This window comes from Monodon monoceros, unplaced genomic scaffold (assembly GCF_005190385.1).
Source record: "Monodon monoceros isolate NGI ecotype Baffin Bay Population unplaced genomic scaffold, NGI_Narwhal_1 Super_Scaffold_15, whole genome shotgun sequence".
In the NCBI taxonomy this organism is placed as follows: Eukaryota; Metazoa; Chordata; class Mammalia; order Artiodactyla; family Monodontidae; genus Monodon; species Monodon monoceros.
This window is the reverse complement of record NW_021703771.1, coordinates 20367316-20380263: the sequence shown is the minus strand read 5'-3', so window position 1 is coordinate 20380263 and position 12948 is coordinate 20367316. Positions and strand designations below refer to the sequence as shown.

General features: G+C 41.0%; 1 protein-coding gene across 1 annotated transcript; it reads right to left on the bottom strand.

Moving 5' to 3' along the window:
- Positions 1–1355: 1355 nt before the first annotated feature.
- Positions 1356–11713, bottom strand: SMIM8 (small integral membrane protein 8). Its single transcript, XM_029224002.1, has 3 exons — positions 11662–11713; positions 4503–4660; positions 1356–1816 (listed from the first exon to the last, which is right to left on the bottom strand). The coding sequence occupies exons 2-3, from the start codon at positions 4635–4637 to the stop codon at positions 1658–1660; spliced, it is 294 nt and encodes a 97-aa protein (XP_029079835.1). The 5' UTR covers positions 4638–4660; positions 11662–11713; the 3' UTR covers positions 1356–1657.
- Positions 11714–12948: the final 1235 nt, after the last annotated feature.

Below are 12948 nucleotides of genomic sequence, written 5' to 3'. Positions count from 1 at the left end.
CATTTTCCTTTAGAGAAGGAATGAAAACATCAACACACAGCCAGGCAGCCTTTGACACTGCACACAGAAAGACTGTGCTACAGAACTTGTAACCACCCTGTAAATAGTATCACAGTTACTTGCTCCTAAAATTTAATGGGATTCTTCCCTTGCACTACTTTTCACAGCTGTGTGCCTTGCAGAATCTACTGCTACCCTGGTTCATTCACACACGTCACATGGCTTAAGGCCGCCCTCTGTCCAGTTCCGGATGCCCTTCTTTGCTGCAATATCTCCTGATAGCTCACCCAACTAATACCTCCCTCACCAAATAGCAACTTATTTTGCTGACTACTAGAAGAACTCTAAAGACAATGATGTGACATTAAATGCGTAAGTTGAAAACAGAAGAACTCTAGTTCTTTAATAACCAACAGCAGAAGATAATACTTTAAATTAAAAGGCATTTTATACCTCCTAAGTGCATTTTAAACTACTTTAAGTGTACTATACAGAGACACCTAGCAAAGAAATATTTAGGGCTCAGTAGTAAAGATTTAATTTAGTTGCATGTAGATAATTAGCTAAGCTCTTTAATATTTACAAATCAGACATAATTACATTTTCATGTATCTTGCAAAACCACAATAAAGCACTGGAAATTAAATATTACATTATGATGATAAACTCTGCCTATGCAATTATTTTACTTGTTAATAATAAATGAAACAAAATTTCAGAGATGAGATTTATTACTGAGCTCCAATTCCAATGATTTGGAGAATGCGGTAAATATCTAGAAATGAAACAGGTCTAGAACACTCATCAGAAAGGTATATATATATAAGGTAAACCCATGTTCTTATGGTTATTTTAAAACTAGACCTTCTTTTCTTATCTATTGAGTAGTTCTAGTTTTTAAATAACTGTAAGAACATTTGGTCTACATTTATAATATCACTGTAACATTTACAAAAGCCAAAACAGATAACGGTTATAGTCAAATAAAAACATCATACTCAGTATAACATACTTTCTTTTTAAAAAAAGAAAAACTCCAATTACTTTGGGTTATTCTCTCATTTAATCTTTATTTTAGTAGTTGAATGGGAGTATCTTTTCAATTAAAATTCTGGACCAAAATTAGCTGAAATGGAAAATCGAAACATAAGACCCATCTGTGACTCTGTCAAAACTATTTGTTTTTAACTGCAGGCTTTACGATAATTTACAATTGTTTTTTTCTTTACAAATATAGGTTCTATGCCAGGTAGAAAATGAACACTGTCCTTGCAAACAGCAAAACAAACTAAACACTCACAACAGTTGTAAATGCACAATTCCCCTTAAAATGTTAAAAATACCATGTAAATTTAAGAGCATCGGTACTTTTTATTATATAGAACTTAATTCACAAAAGTGACTTCCATTCTCATGGCACTTTTACAAGAGGATTTAGTCAAGAAAAAATATTGAGCAGCTCTTTCTGTGGAAAAAGAATGCGATAATGGCTACAGTTTTGAAAGGACAACATTCACTATAGTGGCCTGGCTGCAACCGTCATCCTTCTTCCTCAGTAGCATCTTCTAGAACAAGAAACAAGATACTGTTTGGTGCTAATCTTCACCTGAAGATTTCAGAGTCCCCAGTAAAGCTCCATCTGCAGTAACCAGCACTGTTAATCCCACTTAGATGTTTTCCTCCTCATATAACTGTGTCCCTCACTATCAATAGCTTCATAGAGGTCCTTCTTATTCTCCTGTGTCGCATGTAGATAACCGATATAAGCCACACAAAGTGAAAGGGTTATCAATCCGAAAGCCATTACAGGTTTGTTCTGTCAAAGGAAAAAAATTATAAGACCTCATTAAGACTCATCATTTGAGGAGACTCAAGTATCTCTTGCACTTTTCTCTTGACATGCCAAGGCTTTAGTACCACACCACATTCCTATGATATTAATTTCATTTATAAAAATTTACCCAGTTCTTTATTCAATTAACTCAACTCCTGATAATTTAGAGACTACAGAAGACTCTTGCTTCTTCTCTCCACAGCTGGGACATCTCCAACCTTCACCTTTAGGAAGCTGAGGCTGGAAGAGGTGCGAGGGAAACGAGAGGCATGAAAACTGGTCCAGTGCTCAGAGTTTTCAGTGTTATCTGTGTGATGTGGAAAAGTTGCTTAACTTCTCTGGGCCCAAGCTTCCCACTTGCAAACCTTAAATTAGTTAATTTTATTAGGAAGTGAGGAATGAAGTATACATGCTATTCTTCTCACCTGAGTTCATGGATAACTGGCAGAAACCCTTTCATGTCATATACCAGGTACAGCAAAATATACACGCTCTTCTCTGGGAACTTATTCTATTACCTCAAGAAATTTAGTGATTGGAGGAGAAATGCTATTATAATAACCTTGATTTGCTGCTGTAAAATCCAAGACCCTAAGAGGCAAAGTGATGCAGCTTTGAATATTTTTTTTAAAAAAAGCTTTTTAAATTTGTATTTTCTGCTTCTGTCACCATACCTGTTGTACTACTATTATTTCAAATCTTAATCATCAAAAAAAATAAAGGCCAAACCTCAGAGCAGTTTAAATTTACAATTCTTTTAAAAATATTTCTTACTTTATTTATTCATTCATTCATTCATTTATGGCTGCGATGGGTCTTTGTTGCTGCGCACGGGCTTTCTCTAGTTGCAGCGAGGGCTACTCTTCGTTGCAATGTGTGGGCTTCTCATTGCGGTGGCTTCTCTTGTTGTAGAGCACGGGCTGCAGGCGCATGGGCTTCAGTACTTGTGGCACACGGGCTCAGCAGTTGTGGCTCGCGGGCTCTAGAGCGCAGGCTCAGTAGTTGTGGCACATGGGCTCAGTTGCTCCGCAGCATGTGGGATCTTCCCGGACCAGGGCTCGAACCTGTGTTCCCTGCCCTGGCAGGCAGATTCTTAACCACTGCACCACCAGGGAAGCCCTAAATTTACAATTCTTGAAATGTATTTGGCAATTAAAAGAATACATTAGGGACTTCCCTGGTGGCGCAGTGGTTAAGAATCCACCTGCCAATACAGGCGACATAGGTTCGAGCCCTGGTCCAGGAAGATCCCACATGCTGCGGAGCAACTGAGCCCATGCGCCATAACTACTGAGCCTGCGCTCTAGAGCCCACGAGCCACAACTACTAAGCCTGTGCTCTAGAGCCTAGGAGCCACAACTACTGAGCCTGTGTGCCACAACTACTGAAGCCCGTGCACCTAGAGCCCATGCTCCACAACAAGAGAAGCCACCGCAATGAGAAGCACAGGCACAGCAACGAAGAGTAGTCCACGAACCGCAACGAAGAGTAGCCCCCGCTCCCTGCAACTAGAGAAAGTCCACGTGCAGCAACGAAGACCCAACGCAGCCAATAAATAAGTAAATAAATAAATATATATATAAAAGAACACATTAGTTCAACGTTTTTAAAACATTCTACTTTGATTTAATGATTTGATTGTTAAATTGACCTATTTAACTTTCAAACAGCTTATACTGGCAACTATGTTATTAAAATTCTAATCACATTCAATACATTTAAGTATACTGTATGATTTGAATTTTAAAAATGTAAAATTTATCATATCAAATATATTCAATAACTTGCTACAAAAATATGAATGATTAGCTAACTCCCTAACAGTGTACAAATGCATGTTTTGAAATTTTTCAAGGTTGTTTGCACTATCCCCCTAGGTTAAAATATTAATAAAGCCTGGAATTGTAGACTATAAGAATGACCAGGGGCTTCCCTGGTGGCGCAGTGGTTGAGAGTCCGCCTGCCGCTGCAGGGGACACAGGTTCGTGCCCCGGTCCGGGAAGATCCCACATGCCGCGGAGCGGCTGGGCCCGTGAGCCATGGCCGCTGAGCCTGCGCGTCCGGAGCCTGTGCTCCGCAACGGGAGAGGCCACAACAGTGAGAGGCCCGCGTACCAAAAAAAAAAAAGAATGACCAGATTTTCAGTCTGTTTTCTTTGTTTCAATGGAAGATCTTATTTACTTAACAATACTTGATCAAACAATAAAAATTTCCTTAAAATTAATGCAGATATTAAAATAAAATTTTAAACAGGAATTTGAAAAGTCAATCCATTAAAATCCAACCATTTTCCATTAAAATTCTCCAAATGTGCTCAAAATAATTAGTTTTATATGTGTATTAAGTGAAACAGCATTTAAGATCTCCCTTCCACCTGCTTTTTATTCACAGAGAGGTCTTCCAAGATAAAATCAAATAATAAGACCTTTCTATTTCTGACAGCCTAGTTAAATTGAACATAAAGTCTTATCCTGGGAACTTCCCTGGTGGTCTAGTGGCTGGGACTCCGCACTCCCAGTGCAGGGGGCCTGGTTCGATCCCTGGTTGGGGAGCTGAATCCCACATGCAGCAACTAAAGGTCCCACATGCTGCAGCTGGGACCCAGCGCAGCCAAATAAATAAATAAATATTAAAAAAAAAAAAGTCTTATCATGGATGTATTTCTTACAGGTTTAATGAAGAGCTCTGGATTCACAGCTCGAAATAAGGTTGTGGAGCGGACCCCTCTGAGCCCTGGGTTTCCCAGGTCTTTTTCCTTGGGTGGCTCCTTTTTAAAGGCTGGAGGCTCAGGTGCTGAAGACATCTTGACTAATGATGATTTAGTACCTAAAAATAAAATGAGAGACTTTTTTTCCCTTCCAGATTATCTTCTTTTGATAATGCTCTTTAAGAAACGGATTCCGTATTCATTCTTTTTTGAATTCCAGTCCACTTTTCCACCAAAAGTGATGGTCAATTATTTTCTTCCTTTGTATAACACATACTTTGTAAATGGAACTTCAGGTTTTGCTTGGCAAAATGGCTATTTTATTTTTCATCTCTTAGACCAAACTAGTGAGGTATGCAAAAATTGTCTTCCTACTTTTCCAGGAGGCTAGATAATTTGTTTGTTGGTCTGAGTCACACTGTATCTTGTTATATGAAGGGGGTGCTAAGGGTGGAAGTGGCCTGTGGGTTATCCACACCTTCTTAATTTCCTTCCATTTTCACTCTTCCTCACCTTCCAATAGCCCTTCAGGACAGGAGCATTCCATTGCTCCACTGCTCCCACCCCCTCTGCCTTCCTCCACCAGCCACCCCAGCACCAGCACCAGACAGAAGGGTGAGCAGCTGTCAGTCCTCACTCCCTCTCTGCCTATCAGCCACTCTCTGGAAACAACCACTATGCTACCTCCTTAATCTGAATACCCTTTTTTCTCTTAATTACTCAGAATTTATCCTATTAGATCCGAGTATGTCTTTTGGCTTCTGGTTCTCCCAGCTGGAATGTCATCATTTTGTGAATATTTTTCTCTTCTAGATACTATTAGGCAAAAGCTTATTCCTACCATTCCTGCCACGGAATGCTTGGGGGCGGGGGCAGAGTTGCAAAGGAGAAGGTAGGGAAAGACACCTTCCAAAGAAAGGCTGAACTTGATGACAATATAATAAAATTCTTCAGGGGAAATGTTGAACCCTCTCATATAGTAAATGTTATGAAATGAGAGTCAAACACTCACATTTAAACACTCATTGGGGCTTTGTTTATTCAAGTATTCTTTAAGTTTTCCATTTTATAGTCTTTATAAAAGCAATATTTTTGCAACTTTATTACTTATGGAGAAAGTTAGTTCAGTTTTTTCAAAACATACTGATTATTCAATGGGAAAGCTCAACACATGTGTGATCCAAACACAGGAGTGTGCTATAGGCACAGCAGGTGGCCATTAGCAAGAGGATCTTGGTTTCACCCCTTCCATCCCTTTGCTAACCATTCTCAGCCATTCATTAAATAAACCTCCCATACTTTGGGCATGTGTATTGGTTTCATAATCACTGGGGAGCAAATAAACATTTCTGCAGCCCTGGGGGTGAGCTGACTTGCCAATGACAAGTGGTCTCATCTCTTCCAACCACGATGCATTACAGCAGAATAGAGCAATCATCAACCTCTGTTTACCTCTTCTGCAAAGTCTACCTTGGACACGAAGTATATGAGGTAACAACTCGTAAAACACTTATTTCATCAGCATTTAAAACGTCATTCAAGCTGTAACAAGCAATTTTTTTAAAATTTCAACTGCATTCAAGTTACTAGTTTTCTCTACTGAACAGTGTTTTTTTCACTACAGACAACTTCTGAATCATTCCATAACATGCCTGAAATTTTTTCAGCCAGCACACACTTGCTTGAAACTCATCATGCCCAAGGTTGGCAAAAAAATCCAACATTTTCTGCAGCACCAGGGGTCCACTCATATGTCCGACTCTCAAGTGAACTTCTTGAAACTCTCAAGTGAAGAAAAACGCGCAAGCTACAAGTTGCAAGCTAAGTTTTATTTGGGGACCTTACTGAGGACTATAACCTGGAAGACAGCCTCTCAAGCCTCTCAGATATATTAATATTTATATATATACACATGCAAGATTCTTTGGTCTCCTCTTTCCTAAGCCGGACCTACATTTGCTTTGTGACGAATCAAGCAAATAAGCAATCAAGGTAGTATTTATTATACTGCAACCTCTGGACATCCACATTCTGTTTATGTTAAACTCTTTGCCAGAAATGACAAAGAACACCTGGGCTAGAAACCACTGCAAATGTTTATTGAAAGGGCCTTTTACAATTTAAATTACCTACTACACTATATTTAAAAAGATTTAATATGCCACAATTTTCATTGTGATACTTTGGGGAACGTATGAAAATAATATTTTCCATTATATATCATTCTTTTACTAGGCCTGGAATAAGACAGCTCAGTTCTATCGCTGCTTCTCCTTTAATGAGCCACAGTCACTGAAGATGTTACAATAGTTCTCCCCAAACTGCATAACTTGTTTATGCCACTGATCAAACTAATAAAGAATTTTAACAACCTTCTGTACTTTAAGTAAAAAGAAACAGATTACTGAGGCCAAAAAGGGCCTTAGTAGGTAAGAATTTGTGATATATAAGAACGGAACAAAGCAGAACATTTTTTTCATGTAAGAGAAGGTTCTTCTGCATCTCCTCACATGCCCAGCACACAGAGCTGTAGGAATATGCCTGGGGCAGAAATTCAAGATGTGGTGGTTGAATAAATAAAGTATGTAAGATGCAAAACCTTAGCTGTTTCTTCACAGATGTGTTAATTGTCAGTGCTTTTGGGGAAAACAAGTCTCTATTTCAAAAGCAAACTTTTAATCTAGTAGTAAAAGCTGATTAGCTACTTTCAAGTGCAGAGCTAATATAATTCCATTTTAAAAAGCTGCAGCACCATAAGTTCAAAGCACAGCAACAACCTATTCCAACATTACCACTTGAATCAGCAGTACCTAAGACAACAGTTAACATCTAGCACATGTCCATAAGAACTTCCTAAGTCTCCCCATCACTTTCTCCCACTTCTTCCCTTACTCTTCTTTTCCCACTGCAGGTAACTAGCACTTTCTTATTTGTATATGATACTGACGAATCTCTAGATACACTTGCTTTCAAGATATGTTTATTTGTATGCTAGGAACCTCATTTATTGCATTAAAAGAGGAATCTCCGGACTTCCCTGGTGGTCCAGCAGTTAAGACTCCGCACTTCCAATGCAAGGGGCCTGGGTTCGATAACTGGTCAGGGAACTAGATTCCGCATGCCACAAGTAAGACCCAGCGCAGCCAAATAAATAAATATTACACACACACACACACACATGCACACACTAGCAAGGATGATGGGAACCTGGCACTGAACTGCTCCTGGCTAAGTAATTTGGTGATTAGTTTCTGTGTGGGCCCACCTGTAAAACGCTCAATACATCAGGTAACCCAGGGCCACCACCTGACTCTGCAATCTGTCCAGGTGCCCCCATTCTTATTTCTTCTTCATTTTTCCATCACCCATTTGTTGTTCCCTTAACAACTCATGAAAAGAAACTGTTGTATATAATTTTTTTTAAATAGAAGAGAGGAGAATTTTTCATACCTGCCTGTAAAAAAAGATCTAAACTAAACTGTATTTACTTCATATGTCCCTCCTGGAGAAAAGACAGTCTCTTCAATAAGTAGTGCTGGGAAAACTGGACAGCTACATGTAAAAGAATGAAATCAGAACATTCTCTAACAGCATACACAAAAATAAACTCAAAATGGATTAAAGACCTAAATGTAAGGCTGGATACTATAAACTCTTAGAGGAAAACACAGGCAAAACACTCTTTGACATAAATCACAGCAATATCTTTTTGAATCCAAAAGGATCAACCTCCTAGAGTAATGAAAATAAAAACAAAAATAAACAAATGCGAACTAATTAAACTTAGCTTTTGCACAGCAAAGGAAACCATAAACAAAATGAAAAGACCTACAGGATGGCAGAAAATATTTGCAAACGATGCAATTGACAAGAGATTAATCTCCAAAATATACAAGCAGCCCATGCAGCTCAATATCAAAAAGACAAACAACCCAATCCAAAAATGGGTGGAAGACCTAAATAGACATTTCTCCAAAAAAGACATACACATGGCCCATAGGCACATGAAAAGATGTTCAACATAGCTAATCATCAGAGAAATGCAAATCAAAGCTACAATGAGGTATCAGCTCACACTGGTCAGAATGGCCATCATGAAAAAGTCTACAAACAATAAATACTGGAGAGGGTGTGGAGAAAAGGGAACCTTCCTACACTGCTGGTGGGAATGTAAATTGGTACAGCCACTATGGAGAACGGTATGGAGTTTCCTTAAAAAACTAAAAATAGGGGCTTCCCTGGTGAAACAGTTGTTGAGAGTCCGCCTGCTGATGCAGGGGAGACGGGTTCGTGCCCTGGTCCGGGAAGATCCCACATGCTGCGAAGCGGCTGGGCCCACGAGCCATGGCCGCTGAGCCTGCGCGTCCGGAGCCTGTGCTCCGCAACGGGAGAGGCCACAACAGTGAGAGGCCCGTGTACCGCAAAAAAAAAAAAAAAAAAAAAAAAAACTTAAAAATAGAGCTACCATATGATAAAGCAATCCCACTCCTGGGCATATATCTGGAGAAAACAATAATTTGAAAAGATACATGCACCCCAATGTTCACTGCAGCACTATTTACAATAGCCAAGACACGGAAGCAACCTAAATGTCCATCAACAGGTGAATGGATAAAGAAGATGTGGTATATATACACAATGGAATATTACTCAGCCACAAAAAAGAATGAAATAATGCCAATTGCAGTAACATGGATGGAACTAGAGCTTATCATACTAAGCGAAGTAAGTCAGAAAGAGAAAGACAAATACCATATAATATCACTTATATGTGGAATCTAAAAAAATGATACAAATCAACTTATTTACAAAATAGAAACAGACTCACAGACATAGAAAACGAACTTAGGGTTGCCAAAGGGAAAAGGTGGGAGTGTGGATAAATTAGGAGTTTGGGATTAAGATACACACAATACTATATATAAAATAGATAATCAACCAGGACCTACTATATAGCACAGGGAACTCTACTCAATATTCTGTAATAACCTATAAGGGAAAAGAATCTGAAAAAGAATGGATATATGTATTTGTATAACCAAATGACTTTGCTGTACACCTGAAACTAACACAACATTGTAAATCAACTATACTCCAATATAAAATAAAAATTAAAAAAAAAAAGATCTAAACTAAGCTGTGTTTACTTCATATGTCCCTCCTGGTAAAAAGTTCTTTACCTTTTTCTTCTGCCCACCCTCTGTTGAAGGCAATATGTGATACGAAAAGGAAGCAGCAGAGGTAAAGGACTGACTCTTTGCACCAATGCCACAAGGGTCATTCACACCCTAAAGTGTGAGTGAGAATGGTGCTCCCCTGGAATGAATAATGCACACTGTGCGAAGCTATACAAAGATGTTCCTAAGCCAAGTCAGGAACAGTCATTTTTGAATGATTTTCTCTCCTTTAGTAAAATTCTTACTCTGCAGGATGATCCAGAATATATTTGGCAACTGACATTAAACAATTCAGTGAAATAAAATTGGCATGACATGAAAATTAGACCAAGATATAAAGAATCTGAGTTACTTTGGGGGAAAACCTTTATCTTCAGATATTCATTTTTGAAATAAGTATCTCAGTAGAAGATAAATTTAGAAAATTATCAGAATCATTGAACATTAGTGAAAGGCATGTCAGCAATAATCAAAGCCAATGGACAAAATACTTTAATGAGATATAAATGTACTTGTTATTTTAGTTCCACATACCACACTATTTTAATATTTAAGAAAATCACTTGAAGTCTGGGGCAGGACACCTTAAAATTAATTTGAGGGGCTTCCCTGGTGGCGCAGTGGTTGAGGGTCCGCCTGCCGATGCAGGGGACACGGGTTCGTGCCCCGGTCTGGGAGGATCCCACATGCCGCGGAGCGGCTGGGCCCGTGAGCCATGGCCGCTGGGCCTGCACGTCCGGAGCCTGTGCTCCGCAACCGGAGAGGCCGCAGCAGTGAGAGGCCCGCGTAGAGGGGGAAAAAAAAAAAAATTGAATTAGAATAAGCAAGTTTGGGACAGAATCAGAGGACTTCTGTCTTGAGGGAGTGTAGAATAGCCTCAAATTCCAACTTTGCTACAGATTAGGTGTATGTTTTTGAGTGACAACCTCTCTAAGCCTCAGTCTGCACCTTTATAAAAGGGATAATATTATCTAATGCATAGAATTACTATGTGGATTAAATGAGGTAACATTTTTTATAGGACAAAACAGATGTTCAGTAACTGGTAGCTACTGTCATCTTCACCATCGAATCCAGTCCCCTTTTTTTAAACAAAGAAATCTAAACCCACAGAGATTGCCTTTGCCCAAGGGAGAGGGAGATAATCCAGGTCTCTCAATTTCCAGCCCACCCCTAGTCCACCACTTCACCCCACCTTACTCCTAAATTGATAAGACTCTGCATTTGTAAGTTATTTATTACAAGATTTAAGAAACATAAAATTATAATCACTTAAATTTTAAAGATGAATTCTGTATTTGCTGTTTTTAAGGTAAAAAACGCTATTAAAAAATCTCTTTCCATCTCTTGAAATTTACTGTACCTAGAAAAAGGAGAAAGATGTTGACAACGGTTGTTGCCTACAATCTGAGGGGTGTAAAGTACTACCTGGGTCCGCTGCCCTCCCCATAGTGTGGTAGCCACACTACATCTGGCCCTACTCAAAGACTGATACCTTTGAAGCCTCCAGAAAAAAACAAAACAAAACAACTGCATTCAGTTAAGTTCCAGACATTGTCTTGCTGGGGGAACACACGACTTAACAGTTAAAAAGGAAAGAGGCACCTCATGTGAAAACAGTTACAAAACCACTTTCCCCTAATTAGGAAGTTTGGTGAGCTGGGATACCAAGAAACTGTCCAGGAAATGGGAGGGTTCCGGCGGTGGAAGTGTCCACGGATGGGGCGGGACACGCAGAGATCTCCAAGACCCGGCTCAGGGCGCCCACCGAGTGGCGAGGATTCGGGGGGCTTGAGAGAACGCCGCCAAGTCCACGCACCTGGGAGCGAGGCCCGCATGGCGGCCGGGCCCTCCAAGGCCAGAGTCGAGTGCGCTGTAGGGCGGCCGCCCTGTCCCCACCCGCCGGCCCTCCGCCCAGCCACCCCGGCCCCGCCACTGCTCACCTGCAGCGGGGTCACCTCCGCTCCGCGCCCGCCGCGCTCCGCCTCTCCTCCTGCGCCTCGTCTCTCCCTGCAGGAGAGAGCGGCCCAGCGCGCTCGGCAAGCTCGGCGCCGCAGCGGCCCCTACAGCCCGGAGGCTGCGGCGCAGGGGCGCGGGAGCGGAGGGGTACCAGTCTAGCGCCTCTCCTCCACCTCCCAAGCCCTACAGCCCGCCCGCGGGATGGAGTTTGCAAAGGGCGTTTTTGGTTTCTTCCTTTTTTACCTTAAGTTTTCAGCCTACTGGGTTCAAATAACTTTCCAGTTTCGCGTGTGTGTTTTGTATAAATAAAAGGAGACATCACCTAGAATTACATAAACTTATTAACGGAAGGGGAAAGCTTTCTGATTTGGGAAGGAAGGCTCGGATCTGGTCTCCTCCTAGCCCCATTTCAGGGACACAGTCATTTAAATGTACGGTTAATCCTCTGACATTCTGTTAGTTCCCTGAGATTCTAAGATGCAAGATACATGTGGCTATGGTTGTGATAAGAATAGATATGGATGCCGGTTTGCACGTACTTTGCTGATTTGAACTTTGTTGGGATAAAAGCTGTGTTAAAACAAACAAAATAGAATATCAGGTGCCCAGATTTTGGCATGGATTTATTTACAGTTTTGGCAAATGGATTTTGAATTTAAAACTTGTTCTCTCAAGCCAAATTGACTTTAATTTGAGGTTTAATTTTTAAAAGGTCACTGACATCTGGTATTAGTAGGCAATCTTCTGACAAATAAGTTAAATTTTAATGAAAAAGCTGTTTGTAACATGAAAAGGTGCTCAACATCACTAATCATTAGGGAAATGCAAAACCACAGTGAGATATCGCCTCAAGCCTGTTAGAAGGGCTATCATCAAAAAGACAACAGGGGGCTTCCCTGGTGGCGCAGTGGTTGAGAGTCCACCTGCCGATGCAGGGGACGCGGGTTCGTGCCCCGGTCCGGGAGGGTCCCACGTGCCGTGGAGCGACTGGGCCCGTGAGCCATGGCTGCTGGGCCTGCGCGTCCAGAGCCTGTGCTCCGCGGTGGGAGAGGCCGCGGCACGCGGCGGGAGAGGGCCGCGGCACGCGGCGGGAGAGGCCCGCGTACCACAAAAAAAAAAAAAAAAAAAAAAGACAAGAGGGACTTCCCCGGTGGCACAGTGGTTAAGAATCCACCTGCCAATTCAGGGGACACGGGTTTGAGCCCTGGTCCTGGAATATCCCACATGCCACGAAGCAACTAAGCCCATGCGCCACAACTACTGAGCTTGCA

Coding starts and splice junctions, on each gene's coding strand:
- SMIM8 (XM_029224002.1), bottom strand. CDS start 4,637: ATGTCTTCAGCACCTGAGCCTCCAGCCTTTAAAAAGGAGCCACCCAAG. Junction 1,817..4,502: donor CAGAGCTCTTCATTAAACCT/GTAAGAAATACA, acceptor TTCCTTTGACAG/AACAAACCTGTAATGGCTTT.